The 23,535-nt window shown below is 38.6% G+C and overlaps 3 protein-coding genes across 3 annotated transcripts in view; all 3 read left to right on the forward strand.

The window, feature by feature from the left end:
- Positions 1 to 6,368, forward strand: part of LOC120437325 (basement membrane-specific heparan sulfate proteoglycan core protein-like) — a gene marked incomplete at its 3' end in the record, with an annotated part of 32,749 nt that extends 26,381 nt beyond the window's left edge. Inside the window, exons 6-13 of the mRNA XM_039607877.1 lie at positions 832 to 1,098; positions 2,114 to 2,386; positions 2,510 to 2,770; positions 3,162 to 3,437; positions 4,495 to 4,761; positions 5,244 to 5,522; positions 5,632 to 5,913; positions 6,115 to 6,368. Of these exons, the coding sequence (XP_039463811.1) occupies positions 832 to 1,098; positions 2,114 to 2,386; positions 2,510 to 2,770; positions 3,162 to 3,437; positions 4,495 to 4,761; positions 5,244 to 5,522; positions 5,632 to 5,913; positions 6,115 to 6,368 (2,159 nt within the window). The remainder of the gene's footprint in view (positions 1 to 831; positions 1,099 to 2,113; positions 2,387 to 2,509; positions 2,771 to 3,161; positions 3,438 to 4,494; positions 4,762 to 5,243; positions 5,523 to 5,631; positions 5,914 to 6,114) is intronic.
- The window catches only part of LOC120437328, a 126,714-nt gene extending 104,211 nt beyond the window's left edge, over positions 1 to 22,503 (forward strand). Inside the window, exon 8 of the mRNA XM_039607885.1 lies at positions 22,467 to 22,503. The gene's annotated coding sequence lies outside the window, so the exon portion shown is untranslated. The remainder of the gene's footprint in view (positions 1 to 22,466) is intronic.
- Positions 6,382 to 12,686, forward strand: LOC116314316 (low affinity immunoglobulin gamma Fc region receptor II-like). Its single transcript, XM_039607884.1, has 9 exons — positions 6,382 to 6,414; positions 6,587 to 6,847; positions 7,102 to 7,350; positions 7,512 to 7,631; positions 9,067 to 9,129; positions 9,237 to 9,296; positions 11,693 to 11,755; positions 11,962 to 12,024; positions 12,136 to 12,686. The coding sequence occupies exons 2-9, from the start codon at positions 6,739 to 6,741 to the stop codon at positions 12,141 to 12,143; spliced, it is 735 nt and encodes a 244-aa protein (XP_039463818.1). The 5' UTR covers positions 6,382 to 6,414; positions 6,587 to 6,738; the 3' UTR covers positions 12,144 to 12,686.
- Positions 22,504 to 23,535: the final 1,032 nt, after the last annotated feature.

Here is a 23,535-nt window from a genome sequence, read left to right on the forward strand (position 1 = left end):
ACAAATAGTTTTCATGATTATTCTTCTTATTTTACAATTATTGGACCACAGCTACATTTTATTTACTTATTGTGAACTCAAACAGACCTGCAAAATGATGCTTTATTTAAAGTAGGCCTGCACAGGCCTCTGCTGTTTTTCTCCTCTTTAATGTTTTTGTTAAAAAGTTCTTAAAAGGTAAAAAACCTCTTCTTCTACATCTTGTATTGTATTAAGTATATTTATTATCATCTCTGAATTATGGACGATGAATTTTAAAGAAAGAAATCTGGAAAAAAACAATCTGGACGTTAAAATTTGTGCCTCAATGATCAGCAGTTACTCAGGTTTGTGTCGACACATTTGTAAAATAGTTTGTGTGAACTGGAGACCTGAAAAGTTGCACACAAATCACTGCACACATTTGTAAATCTTACTTTATGCTTGTGAATCATATTATACACAGTTGTACCACTTTCAAGGTAAATTTGTTGCCATAAAAAACAAGGATATACTGTCCACCTTCACTCCCTGTCTCTGTAGCAGTCAGTGGTTCTTCAAAGGGAAAATGCAGCTGTTAGCTGTAATGTTAGGATTTGTAGAGCACTTTATAAATGTGGAGTGTGTGGAGAACAGGCTGTGTGAGTCAGATACACCGGTGGGCCACCACACACGTGTACCACACATTAAATAAATGTAAACACTGATTTTTCAATCCAGCTTCATTTACAGTCAAAGTGTCACCAGGATGCAGTAAATCTTTCTCCTCTGAACAACAGCAAAAAAGAATATCAGGCTTCAAAATGACTTTATGTTTCTATTTGTCTCTAACTGGATATTTTCTGTGAACAGTTCCCAGTAAGCCCACTGTGACCCTGCAGCCATCCTGGACTCAGATATACAGCGGTGAGACAGTCACTGTCAGATGTGAGATTCAGGGAGGTGAAGGAGCTCAGTGGACGTATGAATGGAGAGCAGCCAAGTTAAACACACCTCCAACATCCAATGAACACAGAATCATCAGAGCTACTGAGTCTGACAGTGGAGGATACAGCTGCCGGGGCAGAAGGGACTATTTCTTCTCAGAGTGGAGTGATATCATCACACTGACTGTATCATGTAAGATCTTTCATCCAGATTATTTCAAATTACTTATTTTATTAATCTAACCTTTAATTGGGAAAATTAGTCATCTGCCTATTAAATAAAATCACAAATCAGATGTTAATTTATTTATTTTTTTTTCTAGTAAACTTTCAAACATGATAACAGACAGTTTGTGTTTATATTACAAAACTGATCATTTAACCATTTGTGGACAGGCTGCAGTCTTCAGTGTCCATGAACAGCATCAACATGCTGGTTCAGACGTTTCTTCTCAGGGTGGAAATTCTTTCTTTTCTACTTGTATAAAAATATTTTTAATGTTAGTTTTAATTCAAAATTAATGGTTAAAAACATGTAACACATATGAGCATCATAGAAAAAGCAAGTGAATGTTTCAGTTCAACATGCGCTCCAGTCAGACATTAAACTTCAGTAACACTGTGCAGTTATGAAACTTTAATCTGAGTCAAACTGATTTAATCAGCATTAAATAAATCAATGAAATAAACATCACCCCACAGATAAAACCTCAGTGAATTATGTCCAGTGTTCACTCAGTGTGGGTGTTAAACTGTGTGACTGGAGTCGTGCTTTGTGGCATCGAGAGCTCAGAACAGTCCGTCAGCTAACAGTTAGCCAAGCTAACATCGAAGCGCTTATGCAAATAGGCTCAAACAAACTGACCATGGATTAAACATGGATAAAGTTCTTTGTATTTGTAACATTTGTCTTTGAATAGATGAAGAATAAATCAGAGGGAATCTGTAGTGTAGTTGTGCATGAAGACAGTCTAATGTGTCACATGCAGGTAAATATTTTCTGTTTGGTGCTAGAAGCTAAATGACTGAGTGGATGTGTGAAGTTTGATCATTTCTATTAAGCACTTACTGAAAAAAACAACAAATTGCATATTTCTAAAATGATTCTTGAATTTTTTACTTTCTCTTTAAAATCTTTATTTATTGTAACAAAGTTTTTCCTGAAGCAACTGACAGTCTGATGTTTGTCTTTCCTGTAACTACAACAGCAAGTAAACCCAGAGCCACACTGACAGCACAAAGTTCAATCATACCAGCAGGGGGCAGTGTGACACTGAGCTGCTCTGTGGAGGGCTCTGCTGGCTGGAAGTTTGACTGGTTCAGACGTGATTCACAGTTTTCTGGAGCTCAGAAAATAGGAGCTGGAACATCAGAGCACACTATCAGTATTTCAGAAGGAGGCATCTATTACTGCAGAGGAGGGAGAGGAGATCCAGTTTACTCCACAGAGGACAGTGCTCCAGTTACAATTCAGAAACAAGGTGAGGGTGAAATTATGTTGTGAAATAAAATGAAAAATCATGATTAAACTGAAGTAACAATTTATAAATATGATTTATGATTTTTTTCAGTTTAATATTTGTGTTTGTTTGTTTGTTGAACAGTTTTGGCTGCTGTGAAACTGCAGCACAGCTGGTCTCAGATATTCACTGGTGAGACAATCACTCTCAGATGTGAGATTCAGGGAGGTGAAGGAAAGGTGTGGAAATATGAATGGACAGCACCCAACACAAACAGCCCTCCAACATCCAGTGAATACAGGATCAGCAGAGTTTCAGTGTCCCACAGTGGAGACTACAGATGTCGGGGTAGCAGTGACTATCTCTTAACAGGATGGAGTGATGCCTTCAGACTGACAGTTTCATGTGAGTTGGACCATGATTCATGCTGACATTTAATGTTTTTTGATGTTTACATCTGTCTTAACAGGAAAACTCCAACAATGATCCAGCTGTCTGCAGGCAGCTCAGGACAACAGTTTTTCTCACTGTGCAAACAGAAAGCAGAGACACCATGGAGGCTCTTAAAATATCAGCAATGTAAAGAGGAATGTACAGAGATGACAGTTTGATAAGAGAATGATAAATCAGTGAAATCTTTAGTTTGTTAGACAATCTAATGTGTCACATGCAGGGAAACTAATTAATCTTTGTGTCTGTAGATAAATTACTCCATGAATGGTTAAAGTGTGATTAGTACTGTAAGAAACTTATTGTTGATGATGATTTAATTTTTTTAATGGTTTTGTTTCTTCAGCAGCAAGTAAACCCAGAGCCACACTGACAGCACAAAGTTCAATCATACCAGCAGGGGGCAGTGTGACACTGAGCTGCTCTGTGAAGGGCTCTGCTGGCTGGAAGTTTGACTGGTTCAGACGTGATTCAGTCTCTTCTAAAGCTCAGCTCATGAGAGGAAATGAAGCAAACAGAGTTATTAGTGTCTCACAAGGAGGTCTGTACCACTGCAGAGGAGGGAGAGGAGATCCAGTTTACTACACAGAGGACAGCAGTGACGTCACCGTTACAGAAACTCGTGAGTTTAATTATTTTATTTCTACCAGACTAAGAGGTCATTATGTAATGTGTGCTAACAACTTTATCTAATAGCTGTGAGTTTATTAACCCTCAAATGAGTTTTCTGTTCATTAAAATTACTTGGAGAGGTGGGAAAATACAAACATTTATTCAACTTTGTTTTTGATTTAAGTCCAAAATGGTGAGATTAAGGACTCACCCTCACAGAGAATGTCTCCAAAAACATCAACAAAACGATTCACACCTTTAAAAAATGTGTTTTAGCTACAAAAGTTCAAATTCCAAAGAAAAATGAGACCTTGCAGTGAAAAGTTTCAGATTTTGTTTTAATAACAAACAACAACACTATTGTTTCTGTGTTACAGTGTTGATGTAAATACCAGCCGTACCTGCAGGTGTAAACATGAGACTGTGCTGTAACTATGTAAACACTGTATATGAGAGTTGTGTTGGATCTGATTGTTCAGCGTTCAGCATGGTGATGGCTGAGGGATAAAAGCTGTTCCTTAGTTTGTTAGTTCTTGTCTTTATGGCTCTGAAATGTCTGCCTGAAGGTAGACGTTCAAACAGTGCATGACCTGGGTGAGATGGATCCTGAAGGATTTTCTTCATGTTCCTGAGACTGCGGGAGCTGTGCAGTTCTTCAAGTGAGGGCAAAGGATGGCCGACTATCCTCTGGGTGACCTGTATAACCCTGTGGAGCTCTTTCCTCTGTGCTACTGTGCAGCTGTGCTATACAGTTCTTCATGTAGCACAGTATGCTATCAAAAACCAGCTACAGGTCAGGGTGTTTGAAAATATCTCAGTACATCCTGATGAAGCAGTCCTGCCTCTGGCCTGGTTTTGACTCTTTGTGCTGTTTATAGCTATTTTGCAAAGTGGGATGTGGCCGTGATCAAAAACAGTGATCTGTGGTCAGACTTCCTGAGGTGTGGTTTAACCCTGTAGCCTGTTGGAGGCTGATTTTTTTTTTCCACTCACGTTACTCTCATGTTTTAAACAGCAGAATTTTTATGTTTCTATTTGTCTCTAACTGGATATTTTTCTGTGAACAGTTCCCAGTAAGCCCACTGTGACCCTGCAGCCATCCTGGACTCAGATATACAGCGGTGAGACAGTCACTGTCAGATGTGAGATTCAGGGAGGTGAAGGAGCTCAGTGGACGTATGAATGGAGAGCAGCCAAGTTAAACACACCTCCAACATCCAATGAACACAGAATCATCAGAGCTACTGAGTCTGACAGTGGAGGATACAGCTGCCGGGGCAGAAGAGACTATTTCTTCTCAGAGTGGAGTGATATCATCACACTGACTGTATCATGTAAGATCTTCATCCAGAGTATCTAAATAAGGAAAAAGCACTTCTTCTTTCTTACAGCTTTATAACTGTCTTTCATGTTGGTCAGTAAAATGTTTTGATTTTATTCCAACAACAAAAACCTGAACAGCAGCTTTTTATTCACAGTGAAGAGAACAAAACATATGAGAGTAACTTCTCTGCTGTGCAGCTCTAATACATGAAAGATGAAATGCAGAACAAATGCTGAATCTGTCTCAGCTGCTCCACCACATCCACTAAGAAACATTAAATCCACTGATTGTTCCTCATGTGTGTGTTTAACTTATAAATGCAGCAAATTAAATATGAAAGATTAGTGTTGTATTTGTGTGATAGTTGTACAGTTTGTTGTAGCTTCACCATTAAAGTTATGTGATATTTATTATTTCCATATTTCCACCAAGTTATTTCAACTGGTTTGATTCAGTCATTGACTTTTGTTCTTGTTCTAAACTGAACTGCAGATAAACCAAAGGCCAAACTGAGAGCTGATAACACAGCTGTTCCAGTAGGGGGCAGTGTGACCCTGACCTGCTCTGTGAACCCATCATCATCATCTGGATGGAAATACTACTGGTACAGAGATGAGAAATCCTCTGAAGCCCTGACCACACAAGATGCAGTTTTCCACTCAAATGGACAAATCAGTGTCTCACAGGAAGGACTCTACAGGTGCAGAGGAGGAAGAGGAAACCCAGTTTACTACACAGAGGACAGCCAGTCAGTCAGGATTGGGAAAACTGGTCAGTTTAACATGAAGTCAGATAAATTCCTGATTAAGGAGGAAGATGAAGAACAAAAGGCATTAACATTTTTGACATTTATGTGTTTTTATTGTACTTTCTTGAACAGTAACAGCCTCAAACAGGCCTGTTGTGACTCTGTATCCAAACTGGTCTGAGATATACAGAGGAGAGACGATCACTGTCAGATGTGAGATCCATGGAGGAGACACTGAGTGGGATTATGAGTGGGAAACAAACAGCAGGATAAAAGCTCCAAATCAAAATGAATACAGGATTAGATCTGCTTCATCATCCAACAGTGGAAACTATCGCTGTAAGGGCAGAATGAAAAGTTCACAGCATAAAACAACAGAGTGGAGTGATTCAGTCACACTGACAGTTTCTGACAGTAAGTAGAGTCATAGTTCATTTAACCTGGAAATAGAAACAGTTTGTAAAATGTGTTTTTATTATTACATGTTGAGATATTTGACATGTTTAGATAGTCTCACTCTTAAAGTTCATCATAAATATTTGTGAGTCAACATTTTAGTGACATTGAATTCAGAGTTAAGAGACGAAACATTGAGAGAAAATCTTTGTTGAACAGATAAACCCCGTCCTGTCCTCACTGTGTCTCCATCATGGCTGAGTCCTGGAGCCTCAGTAACTCTGAACTGTGAGGTTGAACATCCGTCTGCAGGATGGAGCTTCTACTGGTATAAAGCTGTTCCTGATCTATCAGAGAAATCCTCCAGTTATGAGCTGCTACCTGATGGCAGTGGGACTGCACAGGACTCCTACATCATTCATGGACAGACACACACAGCAGGATATGTGTGCAGAGCTGGAAGAGGAGACCCAGAGTATTACACTGATCACAGTCAACCAAAGTTTGTCTGGTCTGCAGGTCAGTTTGAGGACTTTTAATGTTCATGTTGATGATTTGAAAGTCTGTAAATGTGGCTGCATAACTAGCAGGACTCCTGTGAACCACACAAAAGTCAGACGTATATTTTCACTGTGATATTTTGAATCCTAACATCTGTGAGCTTTGTCTCTTCACTGCATGTTGTTTCCAGATGTTCATTCAGCAGCGTCTCTCACAGTGAGTCCTGACAGAGTGCAACACTTCACCTCTGACTCTGTCTCACTGACCTGTGAGGGAAACTTCACTGAGTGGAGAGTGAGGAAGTTCTCTGAGGACGGCCGACTGTACTCTGACTGTAGGAGAATGACTGGATCCACATGTAACATCAACACATCAAAGTCAGATACTGCAGTGTACTGGTGTGAGTCTGGATCAGGAGAGTTCAGCAGTGCAGTCAACATCACTGTACAGAGTATGTTATTATACATTTACTTCTTGGATTTGAATGATTTAAACATCACATGAACATTTGTCCCAGCTTTGCTGTATGTGAAGTAATTTCATGTGGGCAAAATAAAACACAAACAGCAGTTTTTAAATACAAAAGATCAGATCTTCATGATGAAAAGCATTTGTACAATCTGTTCTTATTATTGTTTGTCAGCTTTTTCTCAAAGTGTGCACCAGCTGATGTGACTGAAACAATTGTGTGTGATTGTGTCACAGATGATGGTAATGGTCCTATCCTGGTGAGTCCTGTTCATCCTGTGACTGAGGGAGCTTCTGTTAGTCTGAGCTGCAGTTTGAGAACACAAAAAATACTTTCCAATGTGTTTTTCTATCACAATGACAAACTTATTCAAAATGATCCCCGAGGGGAGCTGAAGATCTCTGCAGTGTCAAAGTCTGATGAAGGTTTCTACAAGTGTCAGTACTCAGGAAGAGAGTCAGCACAGAGCTGGATGTCAGTTAAAGGTGAGCAGGATCAAAACAGTTGATGCATTTTTCTAAACCAATGACCGAGAAGGAACATTAGATTGTCTGACTTAAGTCTCAAAGTCACCTGGCTCTATTTTATAAATTTATTTATTTAAAATTATACTTTATTAATAATTAATTTCTGTTTGTTGTTACAGTAACTGTGTCAGGAGCTGACAGCTCTTCATCTCCTGTGTGGTTGATGGTTGGACTGGTTTGTGGAGTCTCTCTCATTATTATTCTCCTGCTCTTGTTGTATCGCTGCAGACAGTCCAAGTGTAAGAGCCTCTTTTCTGTTATTAGTATTATTACTATGGTAAATGGCCTGTATTTATATAGCGCTTTCTAGTCCCTAAGGACCCCAAAGCGCTTTACATATCCAGACATCCACCCATTCACACACACATTCACACACTGGTGATGGCAAGCTACATAGTAGCCACAGCCACCCTGGGGCGCACTAGTAGTAGTATTGACATTTCAATGAGTATCTCTAAACTAAAACACAACTTTATCATAGAACTTACAAAGTAATCCAAAAAAAAACAACTAGTAAGTACTGAAAAAGTACCTGGCAACAGGAACTATGACCTGATGGAAAAGCCTGAAAACCGTGGCGATCCGACCTGAGTAGTTATTAACGGAAAAGAGGTTAACAGAATGATAGACAGGTAGTAAAACTAGACACGACATACAGGGGAGAATAGACACCAAAATAAAACAGGAAATGACTGACACTAGACTAAGACACACAAGCTTGACGCAGACAGTAGACAAAACATGGAGACCAGAGAGAAAGAACAGAGTGAGAACACAAGGGGATAAACAACCTCTCATTAACCAAATAAACAGATAACCAGACTGTAAACACAACATCATACGAGAATGCCAGAATGTCAACAATACAAAATACAGAACTATGAAACCACAAATGATCAAAAATATTAAACCAGAGAAACCAAAACATCAAAACCCGGGTCAACCATTCAGGGACCTTAAAGGAAGCACAGGCAGGAAGATACCTGCTACACACTGTTGCCTATTGTACCTCCAACGGTGACATCATGGTAGCTGAAGGGTCATCAGCTGAGAGCCACCCTTCATTGATGTTTTGCTCCATTAATCGTGGAACATCTTGTGGTGGTGGAACAATGGGGGGAGGTCTCCCTACTGTCCCTGCAGCTGACCCTAGGACACTTGTCTTCCCACATCTGGTCTTTCCAGATCTCCATTAATCTTTACATGACGTAGGTTCAGTTTGTGTTCAGCAGTTTTTCAGAGAACATTTATCAAAATCCAGTTGGACAAACATCTAAATAACAAACTGACTACATGCACAAAAGATCAGAAACAAACAGGATTTTATAACCTGATTGTTTCTTTAACTCGACTGAAAGAATCCACAAATGTTATTGTTTCATATCAGAACAACACAAACAGTAACACCATGATGGGTTCATGGTCTGAAAATATCTGATAGTCCTGTTGTTGATTTAAACACAACTAATGAAACTCTAAAAGGTTTTTCTTTTTTTTTCATTTATCTTTGAAAAATGTGTCATGTTGTTTTTCATGTGTGAGCCACTGAAACACTGGTGCAGTATATCATGTGAAAAGCACAGAGCAGCTAGAGATGAAACTGTCTTTTAATTTAAGGAAACTGGCACCATGTCATTGGTTTACAATTGTGTAACTAAAATATGAACATTTCAGGTGCAGATGAACCCCCAGATGTCATTTACTCTAATATTGAACTTGAAAACTTTGGAAATAAGTGTGAGTACACAAAACATATACAATGTTGAAGAAAAGCCTGGAAAGTTTTTGAAATGTTTAAAAATGTATTAATTATTTTTCTTTTGTGGATTCGATCATCTTAACAGGGAAGCATCATAAACCAGAGCAGAGTGCTGTTTACACTAATGTGAAGACGGGAGCTGCAGGTACAGTCACAACAGTCTCATTCAGTGTTTGTACTTGAATGTGTCATCACATCGTCTGTGAAGGTTCTCAGTCATCCAGGTCATCGTAGTCAAAGGAGTTTGCAAAGAAAAGCGTCTGGACTTCTTTAAGTTGCTTGAAGACGTTTCACCTCTCATCCGAGAAGCTTCTTCAGTTCTAAGGTCAAATGGCCGAGAGTCCCAGATTTAAACCCAGTGGGAGTATCCCCCAAGGAGGGACAAAGGACCCCTGGTGATCCTCTAATCACATGCGCCAAGGTGTGAAAGTGGGTGTGGGACCCAATCAGCCAGGGTTTCGGGTGAGCCCATTGTGAAACCTGGCCCCACCTTGTCATGTGAATTCCTGAGGTCAGATGGCCCAGGATGTGAGTGGGCGTTAAGGCGTCTGGGAGGGAACTCAAAACTGGATTATAGATGGCAGACAGTTGGTGTCGTAAACCACCGCCTCTGTTCAAAGATGGTCGCTCACAGTGGACATAGATGGCCTCTTTCACTCCTCTTTCAAACCATCTGTCCTCTCTGTCCAATATGTGAACATTGGCATCCTCGAAAGAGTGACCTTTATCCTTAAGATGCAGGTGGACTGCTGAGTCTTGTCCTGTGGAGGTGGCTCTTCTATGTTGTGCCATGCGCTTGTGAAGTGGCTGTTTGGTCTCTCCAATGTAGCAGTCTGGGCATTCCTCGCTGCACTGTACAGCATACACCACGTTGTTCAGTCTGTGTTTTGGAGTTTTGTCTTTCGGGTGAACCAGTTTGTGTCTGAGTGTGTTGCTGGGTCTGAAGTACACTGGGATGTCGTGCTTGGAGAAAACTCTCCTGAGTTTCTCTGATACACCGGCTACATAGGGGATGACAACGTTGTTGCGCCTGTCTTTCTTATCCTCCTCGCTGGTGTCTGATCTTCTTTTCTGTGCCTCTTTGCTGACTTTATGAAGGCCCAGTTAGGATAACCGCATGTTTTCAGTGCTTCCTTTACATGTGTGTGTTCCTTCTTTTCCCTTCAGGCTTAGAGGGAACAAGTTCTGCCCGGTGGTGTAGGGTCCTAATTACTCCAAGTTTGTGTTCCAGAGGGTGATGGGAGTCGAAGAGGAGGTACTGGTCCGTGTGTGTGAGTAATTAGGACCCTACACCACCGGGCAGAACTTGTTCCCTCTAAGCCTGAAGGGAAAAAGAAGGAACACACACATGTAAAGGAAGCACTGAAAACATGCGGTTATCCTAACTGGGCCTTCATAAAGTCAGCAAAGAGGCACAGAAAAGAAGATCAGACACCAGCGAGGAGGATAAGAAAGACAGACGCAACAACGTTGTCATCCCCTATGTAGCCGGTGTATCAGAGAAACTCAGGAGAGTTTTCTCCAAGCACGACATCCCAGTGTACTTCAGACCCAGCAACACACTCAGACACAAACTGGTTCACCCGAAGACAAAACTCCAAAACACAGACTGAACAACGTGGTGTATGCTGTACAGTGCAGCGAGGAATGCCCGGACCTCTACATTGGAGAGACCAAACAGCCACTTCACAAGCGCATGGCACAACATAGAAGAGCCACCTCCACAGGACAAGACTCAGCAGTCCATCTGCATCTTAAGGATAAAGGTCACTCTTTTCGAGGATGCCAATGTTCACATATTGGACAGAGAGGACAGATGGTTTGAAAGAGGAGTGAAAGAGGCCATCTATGTCCACTGTGAGCGACCATCTTTGAACAGAGGCGGTGGTTTACGACACCAACTGTCTGCCATCTATAATCCAGTTTTGAGTTCCTCCCAGACGCCTTAACGCCCACTCACATCCTGGGTCATCTGACCTCAGGAATTCACATGACAAGGTGGGGCCAGGTTTCACAATGGGCTCACCCAAACCCTGGCTGATTAGGTCCCACACCCACTTTCACACCTTGGCGCATGTGATTAGAGGATCACCAGGGGTCCTTTGTCCCTCCTTGGGGATACTCCCACTGGGTTTAAATCTGGGACTCTCGGCCATTTGACCTTAGAACTGAAGAAGCTTCGGATGAGAGGTGAAACGTCTTCAAGCAACTTAAAGAAGTCCAGACGCTTTTCTTTGCAAACTCCTTTGACAGTGTCATCACATCATTATATTGCAGGTAATTATAGGTCAACATGGAGTTTAGTTATTCACTTACTAATCAGTGTTTCAGCTTTACTGAATCACAGCATCCACAGATTCTGACCCAGACCTCAATCACAAAACACACACATGCAAAGCTGAAGTGTCACAGACAACAAATGATTTTCACTTGAATTTCTTTCACTGTAGTTGTAAAAAGTTTAAATTTCAAATGTATCCAACATGTTTGTATCATATCTGTGCTGAACAAATGTGTCCTGAGCTCTGACATCTCTTTTAGAGGACAGTCTGATGTATGCTGAGGTCAAACAGCCCAAAAAACAAAAAGCCAAGAAAAACAAAGGTGAGCAAAGTCTGCCATCATCTCCACTGAATATTGTTCATCATGTTTATCTGCTCTTAAAATGTAAATCTGTTTATATTTAGGTCTTCACAAGTATTCATTACATGGTTAATAAAATCTAATTCTATCCTTGCATCAGTGGAGACATCCAGTTTCCTCCTGGTCAATGATATTATTGTTTTCAATGATCTTCTCTTCATTCACAGGAAAATCAAGTCCTGCAGCTGATGCAGCAGTTTATTCTGAAGTCACATCAGGAAGCTCTCTCAGTAATTCTGCTGCCATGCAGGCTGATTTATTCTTCACATTATTAAATGTCTTCAGCTCATAATATCTTTACATGTTGGAAATCACTTTGTCTTTTTGTGCTTGTCTTACAGGTCAGTGAGGAGAGCTGTAGCAGCAAAGCCAAGAAGAAGCTTTTTATGAAGCCACTCTTGCTCCTCTGCTCCCCAAATATCAGACATGCTCAGCTTTATGTACAGTTACAATATTAAATCATAATATCATATAGACATATTGCTCTCTTTTAGTATAAAACAAATGGAGGTGTATTCATATTTAATATTCATGCTCTTTATATTCAGTTATATTTCATAAAGACTTTGTAATAAAGCTTCAATGTATCTAACATGTTCCAACAGCAGTGAGAACAAAGTGTGAAATATGTGATCTTTAGTATCTGACAGCACAACTTAAAGTCAGTGTTTGCAGTGTTTCACAAGTAAATACTGATATGGGACCAACAAATACTTTAACTGTGTTTGTCTAAAGATCTCCTACATTATATAAATAAGAATAAAATCATAGGCAGTGAATACATTTAAATGTATTTCATTTATATTTTTGTGTTTCTGATCATTTTATGCTTCTGTAGTTAGAAGGTAGAAATAAAATCTTTTTACATTTTAACATTTTATCTTTATGTTTGATTTTCATTTCCTGTATGAGATTATCCACAAATTAACAACACAATTACTTAAACAGTTTGTAACAGCGTTGTCACGGAAACCTGAAATAAACAGATGTTCACCAGATTATCTTCATGAGTATTGTTTGCAATGCAGTCACTAACTTTACAGAGCATGACAGCAGTCTGCATGTATCTGACACAGAGGACTGTAATGTACTTAAGTTATTAGTGTATTTTTATCCAATTTTTCTCAGCAATGATTCAGTTCATTAAAGATTTTTTAAATATATAACTGCTGAAATGTGTTTTCCCTTAGTGTGTTATTTATTGTGCTGCTTAACCTCAGTTAAAGACGTGAAAACATTTTGAGCTGTTGCGCACCAGTGCAAGTTGTTTTTGATCCATGTTTGTGTCTCTGAATTCATCTTTTGAAAGGTTTTCCACATTGGGAATGTTTTATGTTTTTAGTTTATGTAAAACTTTTAAAACATTGAAATAAAACTCCAATAAATTCACACATGAAAAGTGATTTTTTTTATTCAAGCAACAACATCAAACAATAATAAAACATCAAACTGCAAATGTGACATTTTAGTCCTTCTGAGCAGCTACAATGCATCTGTGTGTGAAAGACAGTTTTTGGTCTTTGTCTATTCTGCTACAGGCTTATATTTATCTACTGGCAGACCTTGTGGTTTGTTTCACCATGAAAGGAGGAAATGCAGCCTGTGGTTTCAGCCTGAAGTCTTCAGCTTAGCAGATGTCTTGTTTTATGTTAAGCACACAGCAGAAAGTTAACAAGGAATTGAACACAGTGGAAATTTCACTTTTACATTTGTGTGCATGACATGTTTATATGACCTGCCTGTACTGAAATAATAGTAATAATTTTCACTGCTACATTAAAGTATGCATGGCAGTGTGTGAAAACAGACAGAAATAGCATCATTGTGGTGATAAGACAGTAAAGGAAAAAGAAATCTTTGTGGGCATCATGAGAAAATGTGAACAGCTTGTTTCTCACGCTGAAAAGCAGCTGCCTTTAAGTCTCTGTTTGGACGTGCTGTAAAAGTTCATCTATCTGTGAATTAAATAAAATAATTTCTATTTCTACCCACAAAATCTTAACTTGTAACACATGATGGTTTTTATAACCAAACCTTTATGCTTCACTCATATTTATCTGTCTGCTGGACTCTGCAGTTACATTAAGCTGCTCCATGGAGTTTGGTCTGTGATGGAGAAGCTGAGCCTTTCAGTAAAATCAATATTATCGTTCTTCATTAAACAATGTAATAAATGTGTAAATCAAACCAAAGTTAAATTATTCAAAACTAATAACTGAAAACAAAAAACTGAGAAGTTTTAACAACAAGCGTACATTTCTGTATGTTTTTCTGTAAGTACAAGTCAGGTTTTTTTTTTCATTGGAAAAAAAAAAGAAAAAAGAATTTCTTGGATATGAAAAGGAAAATATATAAAATAAGTTCATACAGAAGCTAGCTAAGAAAAAAACTACAAAATTAAAACTTTGTTTAAGAGGATTGAAAGACACTTGTGTATCACAAAACAGGAAAAAGCTTGAATGTGAACACGTCACACAACTGCTGCAGTCAAAGCTACAGGAGCTGTTTGAGGTTGGTGTAAAAGGAAGGAAGCACAGAGAGGTGATAGAAGGAGGAGCTGAATATAAACTCTGGTCTTATCTACATTAAGTGCAGCTTCTCTTTGTTCTGCATTTATTATCAATGCAAAGTCGAACACTTTGAGATTAGATGCAGATCAGCGTGCAGGGCTGGACGTGAGGATGGGGCACTCTTTGCTCTGTTTGCTGGGGTTATTCTGTGAGTACAATACACACCTTTACTGTTTGAATGGCAGCGATGAAGGAAAATGTTTCTCACTGGTGACAATTACAGTGTATCACTGCTTTAACCTGTTTACCTGACAGCTTCAACACAGCAGACTAGATTTTTTATTTCATGTTTCCAGCCTGTTTGACAGCTAATAGAAACACAGAAATTTGATGATAAGCAATAACTGTGCCGTGTGAAGATTTACCTTTAAAAAGCCTCAGTTTATATATTTATTGTGATTTTGTCAGTTGTATAATGTCTGATGATGTTTCATTCATTATTTTAGTGCTCAGTACAGTCATCCATGGAATATGTGAAGGTGAGAAATAGTTTTTTTCTTCCATTTATATCATACGTGCTGATCTGAACTAGTATTTAGCTTCTCCTGTGTTGCTCTAAATGACGTCCTCTGTGTTATATTTTGTATCATAAACAGTGTTGGTCAAGTTACTTGAAAAAAGTAATCAGTTACTAATTACTGATTACTTCCCCCCAAAACTAATCCTGTTACTTTACTAATTACTTATTTTCAAAAGTAATTAATTACTTAGTTACTTAGTTACTTTTTAAAAACACGATTTACAACCTGGATAGGTGATAAAGCGATAGATCTTTCAGCCCAATTCTACTTTTTCTGCATAATCCATCATACAAAATGTAATCAAATGGAAAAGTCTCTTTTTAAAACGTTAAATCTTTTAACTTTATGCATCAAGCAAAAACTTAATTATATGCAACATTCTCTGACTGGAAGAAATTTGTTTAACATTTAAACCTATTTTCTGCACATTCCAGCACATAAAATAAAATATTTTTTTGTGTTTACACTCACTCTTTCAAATAGATGCAAGTAAAACACAGCAGAAAATAAATAAAGTCAAAGACTAGCGGTCCTGTTGCTCTATTTTCACCTGTAAAGCAGGAGTGGGGTAGGTGGAGGTTTACCCTGGGGCAGGTGTGCTGCAGCGGTCAGTGGAAGAATCCGCGAGTTTCTCTGTGAATTTCCCATTACAGTCGTAGCGCACTCAGTGCTTGCTTGGAAGTTTAGGGTTTTTTCGCTGTAAGAAGAAGTTTTCTTCCACGCACAACGGACACTAATGTTTTTGTCACTTTTATGGAATCAAACTCAAAATAAGGTCAGTACTTCCACGCTTTAAACGCTGCACGCTCATACTCTCTCCGCACTTGATATATTGTCCATTGTTGATCTGCACACAGCTGTTGTCACTGACGTCGCCTCGCCACGTCACTGTCATGAGACATTCTCGCAAAAATCACGGTTTTAGTAACGCAGTAACGCAGCGTTCCTACAGGAAAGTAACGGTAATCTATTTACCGTTTTTGCAATAGTAATCCCTTACATTACTTGTTACTTGAAAAAAGTAATCAGATTACAGTAACGCGTTACAAGTAACGCGTTGCTGCCCATCTCTGATCATAAACCAAATATTTCACTGAGATTATTGGTTAAAATGTTAATATAACCATGTTAAGTGTGTGAGCACTCAAACACACACCCACGATACAAACTGTATATTTACTGAAGAGCTGTGGCTTCATACATGTGGATTTTCTTTTCATGTTTGTCTGATCTGAAAATATCAACAGTGTGTGTAGTGCAGATTATCTCACTGAATTATGCTGTTGGTTTGTATGCTGGATTATATAGTGGGATTTTTTGGATTACCTCTTGGAGTTGTAACAATGCTAATAATGAAAATCTACACATAGATGACATATTAAAGAAAAAACAACATGAAACATGGTAACCAAATGCTGCTCTGAGCTCAGCATAGAGTTTGTTACCTTCATCCCTCATTTGGTGTTTTGATTAGAAGCTGTCTAATTGTGTTGAATTGTGTAGCTGCAAAAACTCAAACAGATGATTCACTTTATTTAAGCATTCAGAGCAACAATTTTATAGTTTTGATCTTTTTCTAAATGACAGAACTTGGAGTGAAGGCCACTTTGACAGCAGACAGATTAACCATACCAGCAGGGGGCAGTGTGACACTGACCTGTAATGTGAAGTAGGCGTGAGTTTTAAAAAAATCTATTTTCCAATTAAAATCAATTTTAGCTTGAAATGTGCAATATTGATTCATTAAGTCCTTAATCAATTTTTAAACATAATATATTTCAATATAAATGTATTTTGCCAGAAACACCAGAATATCAGGTTAAAGCTCTCAAAAACTATTTCAACAACCACCAACCAGCTAAAACAGCAAATGAGAGCAGGTAAATGGATTCCACACAAAGACGTAAACACAAAGCGCGGACTCGACACATCAGAATCTGTGAAATCTCAGCTTTCTCACCCCACAACACGTACACAGACACGCCATCGGTCCTGAAAGCCAACAGCTCACATATTCTGATGCCGCAGGTTTTGTCAGTCTCTGGCCAAAATTCACTGAACCAGCAGCAAAAGAAGATCAAAACTAACCTTCACATTTGATAAAGATTTTTTATTTTACTTTGACTACATGTAAACTTCGGAGTGGCGGACCTTAAAGGTACCGAGGTCTCAGAGTGAGGATCGAAGACGGTGGCTAAATATTGGTGGTGGCATGTTCCTGTTGCCATCATGTTTTCATTAGGAGCAAGCGAGCTGTGCAGGGATGCATGTGCCCTTTGCGCCGTCTAGTGAACGAGGGAAAAAGGGGTCAAAATATTGGCGCAATCTATTTTTTTAAAAATCTAAATGGGACGAATTATCATTGCCTTTAAATTTTAAAACGAAAAGATGTTGTTATTAACATAGATGTCATTTAGATAGACTGTGTTCCTTTATCTTTTTTTATATACCTTTTTTTCCACAAATGCAACACCCAATCTCATACTTTCTTTGTTCTACAGGGAGTGCAGAATTATTAGGGAAGTTGTATTTTTGAGGAATAATTTTATTATTGAACAACAACCATGTTCTCAATGAACCCAAAAACTCATTAATATCAAAGCTGAATGTTTTTGGAAGTAGTTTTTAGTTTGTTTTAGTTTCAGCTATTTTAGGGGGATATCTGTGTGTGCAGGTGACTATTACTGTGCATAATTATTAGGCAACTTAACAAAAAACAGATATATACCCATTTCAATTATTTATTATTACCAGTGAAACCAATATAACATCTCCACATTCACAAATATACATTTCTGACATTCAAAAAAAAAAATCAGCGACCAATATAGCCACCTTTCTTTGCAAGGACACTCAAAAGCCTGCCATCCATGGATTCTGTCAGTGTTTTGATCTGTTCACCATCAACATTGCGTGCAGCAGCAACCACAGCCTCCCAGACACTGTTCAGAGAGGTGTACTGTTTTCCCTCCTTGTAAATCTCACATTTGATGATGGACCACAGGTTCTCAATGGGGTTCAGATCAGGTGAACAAGGAGGCCATGTCATTAGTTTTTCTTCTTTTATACCCTTTCTTGCCAGCCACGCTGTGGAGTACTTGGACGCGTGTGATGGAGCATTGTCCTGCATGAAAATCATGTTTTTCTTGAAGGATGCAGACTTCTTCCTGTACCACTGCTTGAAGAAGGTGTCTTCCAGAAACTGGCAGTAGGACTGGGAGTTGAGCTTGACTCCATCCTCAACCCGAAAAGGCCCCACAAGCTCATCTTTGATGATACCAGCCCAAACCAGTACTCCACCTCCACCTTGCTGGCGTCTGAGTCGGACTGGAGCTCTCTGCCCTTTACCAATCCAGCCACGGGCCCATCCATCTGGCCCATCAAGACTCACTCTCATTTCATCAGTCCATAAAACCTTAGAAAAATCAGTCTTGAGATATTTCTTGGCCCAGTCTTGACGTTTCAGCTTGTGTGTCTTGTTCAGTGGTGGTGGCCTTTCAGCCTTTCTTACCTCGGCCATGTCTCTGAGTATTGCACACCTTGTGCTTTTGGGCACTCCAGTGATGTTGCAGCTCTGAAATATGGCCAAACTGGTGGCAAGTGGCATCTTGGCAGCTGCACGCTTGACTTTTCTCAGTTCATGGGAAGTTATTTTGCGCCTTGGTTTTTCCACACGCTTCTTGCGACCCTGTTGACTATTTTGAATGAAACGCTTGATTGTTCGATGATCACGCTTCAGAAGCTTTGCAATTTTAAGACTGCTGCATCCCTCTGCAAGATATCTCACTATTTTTGACTTTTCTGAGCCTGTCAAGTCCTTCTTTTGACCCATTTTACCAAAGGAAAGGAAGTTGCCTAATAATTATGCACACCTGATATAGGGTGTTGATGTCATTAGACCACACCCCTTCTCATTACAGAGATGCACATCACCTAATATGCTTAATTGGTAGTGGGCTTTCGAGCCTATACAGCTTGGAGTAAGACAACATGCATGAAGAGGATGATGTGGACAAAATACTCATTTGCCTAATAATTCTGCACTCCCTGTATATACAGTGATCTCTAAATAGTTTGTCAAAAAGAGCAACCTCAGCCTCATTTCAAATAATAACTTTAAAAGATGATATCAAGCATTTTTTAAGTAGAAATAACTTTCTTCATCACAAGCTAGCTGGTGTTATCTGTTAAAAGACCTTTAATGAGTAGGTAAAGTTCTAGAATAACCCAATAAATTGCATTATCAAAAATAACCCTTTGATTTTCAAACTGTTAGAATTCACTTTTTATTTACCATGTTTTACATAGTTGAGGAATCCAGTGATATCTGATCAGGTCACAGTCTAGTTGAAAATGGCAGTTTGTGAAGACTGTGGCTTCTTCTGAGGCTTATCTTCAACCCAAACGATTGGGTAAAATTTTGATCCAATATTATATCAAAGCTGCTGAACCTATGACCCAACAGAATTATTCAAGCTGTGGAGTGAATTGAAGAACCCGGCACATTTCCAACCCAACTCCAGAGTCATGACTTTTGAACCAATATTTGGTCGCAATAACCCAACTTACGAACCTACGGCTTTTACCCAGAAGTTGAGTTATGCATTTTTTAGGGTGTACCGTTGTGTACGGTGCTGTTGGCCGCTGTTTTTTTCTTTTAAATGACTTCCGACGAGAAAGCTAAATTTCTGCTGTTCAATACTGTAGAAATGTAAATTTTTTTAAAAAGAAATTAAAAATTATGCCACATTGCAAAACACTTTGCTGTGTCTCTAATTAAACCTCTGTAACTTTGCTCTGCTTCACTTCAGCAGCATCAGGTAATGTTCATATGTTGATTCATGGTTTTCTTCTGTTTTTGATCTACTGCAGAATATTTTTAAGATGGTTATCTGCTATAAAAAGCCAGACCAGGAAAATCCAGTTTGTCTATGTTTTATCCTCAGTTACTTTGAGACAAAGTCATCTGCCGTGATGTTTATATCTCTGATGAAGCCTCACAAGTGTCAGCTTTGTTTTTATACATAGATATAAAAATATGGGTATGATTGGAAATGATCAGAATTATAATATTTCTGACTGTCCAGGTCAAAATTAAATCGAATTGAATTGGGGATCAAATCTGTTATGGAAAACGAAATCGATACCCAGCCCTAATGTGAAGTACTTTGCTGACTTAAAATATGAGTGGTTCAGAGAACCCCGTATAAACTTTAATCAGAAGACCACAGTATCTGGTGAATCAAACAGAGTACTTGCCTCTGAAGCCGGCATCTACAGCTGCAGAGGACGTATAAAAGGGACAAAGTCAGTCACAGTAGAAAGTGACTCTGTCACCATTAGTGAAACTGGTGGGTTTAAAAATTTAATCTGGAATAAAACAGCTTGGATTTGAACTTATTTTGAAAAACTTGTAAACATGAAAAAGTGAATGATTTGATCTCATCTTTCCTTCATAAGGAAGAATAATTTTTAAAAATATGGAACCACTTAACCCTAGAACACTATCACTATAAATAGTAACACAATCACTAATGCTGGGTGATTTTTACCCGATATAATATAACCAATAAAAAGTAATCAAATATATCAAAATATGACAACACATGACAAATTAGAGTGGTCGTCTTTTACTTTCAACTGTGCCATGTCTAACAAAATGAAAAAAAACCCTCCTAAAACAAAATAATGACTCTGGAAAGCTGGTCTGTGGTCCACCCATTCCTGGGAAATTTGAGACTTCCCTGGTGAAGGCACAGGCTCCTCGACACGCAAACAGCTGCAGGAGAGAGAAATCATGTAAATGTATTTGCTCGGGTGTAAATCACCCGGCGATAGTGTTCTAGGGTTAATGCAGTGTTTGTGAGCTTTGACTGACTCTCAAAATTTAGTTCTGTGTTTTATATTTAATTAGTGGATAAATCATTGAACATAATACAGCTGAATAAAATTATTGATCTCGACTGTGCAGAAAAGAAAACGTCAAACTTCTTCATCCTGTCATGTGATGATAGATGAGGACCTAAATGCACTTTGAGACAGACTAATAAGAAAAAGTGAAACTTTACACACACACACACACACACACACACACACACAAACAAACACACTGAGAAGGAAGTAAAACTCAACATAAGACACAAGAAACAAATGACTACAAAATAAAACATGAAATGAAAATTACCAAAATAAAACAGAAAGTGAGGATTAATAACTAAACAGGGAAACAGTTAACAAAGGGGAACTGACACAGGAGGATGAGACAGGAAACACTGAGGAAACAAATTAAACTCTAAGACTAAATTACAAGAAGAACTAAAGCTCCATAAATGCTCAAAAATAAATGAAGCTCAATAAACAACACTACAAACATGAACAAACAACAAATTCAACCTAAAAAAACCTCAGAAAACAAAATCAGACCTTGAATCTGACACACTCCAGATTTCTGCATCCTCTTTATTTTCATCAAATATTCATTTGATGTTTTGATGGTAAAAATTGAAATTAGAAGCTCTCTAATATGTAACTTCACTAACTTTCAGTTGTGTTTGGCTATTTTTTAACTACAGTTCACTTACCTTTTTATATTTATTTATTATTCAATATATGAACAGTGTATGAGCATACTGTTATAGAGTTTGTTACCTTCAAATGTGACATGAATGAATGAGAAGACACTGACTGGAAATACAAAATCAACAAGGATGGTCGACAGTTTCTTGCCTACAACTTCTACATGGACTACAGATTAGAAATTAATTCTACAAGTCAGGGTGGTGAATATCAGTGCTCTGGTCACAGGAAGAGCTCACGTTATACAAAGATCAGTAATACTGTCTCTATAATTGTAGTAGGTAAGTCCTCAATGACCAATAATGTGATTATTTGTGTTGAAAATCATCTGAATTATAAAATTCTGAATACATTTAATTAATGTTGTCATTGAAACTATTTTTTTTCTGGTGCATTGAAACTTGAAACTTTAACAAGGACTACTGTATTTTACTGGTTACTTTGCTCACACCATGCGCAGTGCTACAATACTCACAGACTGTAATTTATTATTACTGCATTTGTGTATTTTAACGTATAACAAGAATAACTGTGGATTAAATTAATTTTAAATAAAGAGAAGAAGAAACATCAAAAGCTTCATAAAATCTAAGGTGATGATGTTTCTGTTATCTAAACCTGAAACTAGGCAGATCCCTCTGAACCCATCATTGTGTTTCCTTCAACAGTGAACTGCATTAGTTTACATCCAGTGTGACTTCTTCAGGCCAGAGATTGGACAAACATTTATACTGTGTTTATTTAGAGATCTACAACCTGAATTACTGCAGCTCTGTCACCATGTTGAGACAGAAAAAGGGCAAAAAATCTGAAGCATCTTAAACTGCAGAAAAAAGAAAAAACTATAGTGATGAAATTTGTAGATTTTATTTTGTGGGACTTTGAATCACATGAAAAAATCTTTTAAAATGTAGGATTTTTTTAATTTTAGCTTCATAATGGATCAGGTGTATATTTCCTTCCGGTTTTTTTTATAGCTCCAGTCATAATAGAAGATAAACCAAGTAAACCCAGGGCCACACTGACAGCAAGAACAACAATCATACCAGTAGGGGGCAGTGTGACACTGACCTGCTCTGTGCAGAGCTCTGATGGATGGAAATATGAGTGGTTCAGACAAACCCAAAGAACCTCTGAAGGTAAAATCAGAAATCAACAAAACAGAGTTATCAGAGTATCTCAAGGAGGAATCTACAGCTGCAGAGGAACAAGAGGAAACCCAGTTTACTACACTGATAAAAGTGATGATGTCACCATTGAGATAACCTGTGAGTTCAGTCATTTAGTTTGAAATATACATTCATGATTATCAAACATACAATGTGAAGTTTTCTGTGTTGATTTCATGTTTCTATTTGTATCTCAACTGTTAATATGTGTAAACAGTTTCCAATAAAGTTGCTGTAAAACAACAACCCAACTGGCCTCAGATATTCAGAGGTGAGACGATCACTCTGACATGTGAGGTGCAGGAAGGAGGTGAAACCACTGAGTGGGAGTATGAATGGAGAGGACCCAGCACACCCACACAGTGGACACACAATAATGATGTGACATTCAGAGTTTCTGAGTCCAGCAGTGGAGACTACATGTGTAAGAGTCGGCGCGAGATGACTCATATTCTTCAACAGAGTGGAGTGAAGCCTTCACATTGTCAGGATCAAGTAAGTCATGTTTGTTGTGTGATCTCCATTTGACAAATGTCATAATGGTCAGCACAGGATGAATTCAATGGTCTACAAAGCATGTTCCATTGTTAGTCAGACAAAGAGCTGCAGCTGATAGTAGCCTCATTGTAGACAGTTTGTCACCACTTTGTGTCATCAACTTTCAGCTGGTATAGAGACGCCAATGCTGACCTGCTGCTCCATCACCTGAGGACAATAATGACACAAATGAACAGGATAAAAATGTAGTATTCTTCAGACGCCCCCAACAAATAACAACTCTACATCGGGGCGATCGTGGCTCAAGAGTTGGGTGTTCGTCTTGTAATCAGAAGGTTGCCGGTTCAAGCCCCGGCTCGGACAGTCTCGGTTGTTGTGTCCTTGGGCAAGACACTTCACCTACCGCC

The sequence above is a fragment of the Oreochromis aureus genome, unplaced genomic scaffold, assembly GCF_013358895.1.
Source record: "Oreochromis aureus strain Israel breed Guangdong unplaced genomic scaffold, ZZ_aureus HiC_scaffold_90, whole genome shotgun sequence".
NCBI classification, from domain to species: Eukaryota; Metazoa; Chordata; class Actinopteri; order Cichliformes; family Cichlidae; genus Oreochromis; species Oreochromis aureus.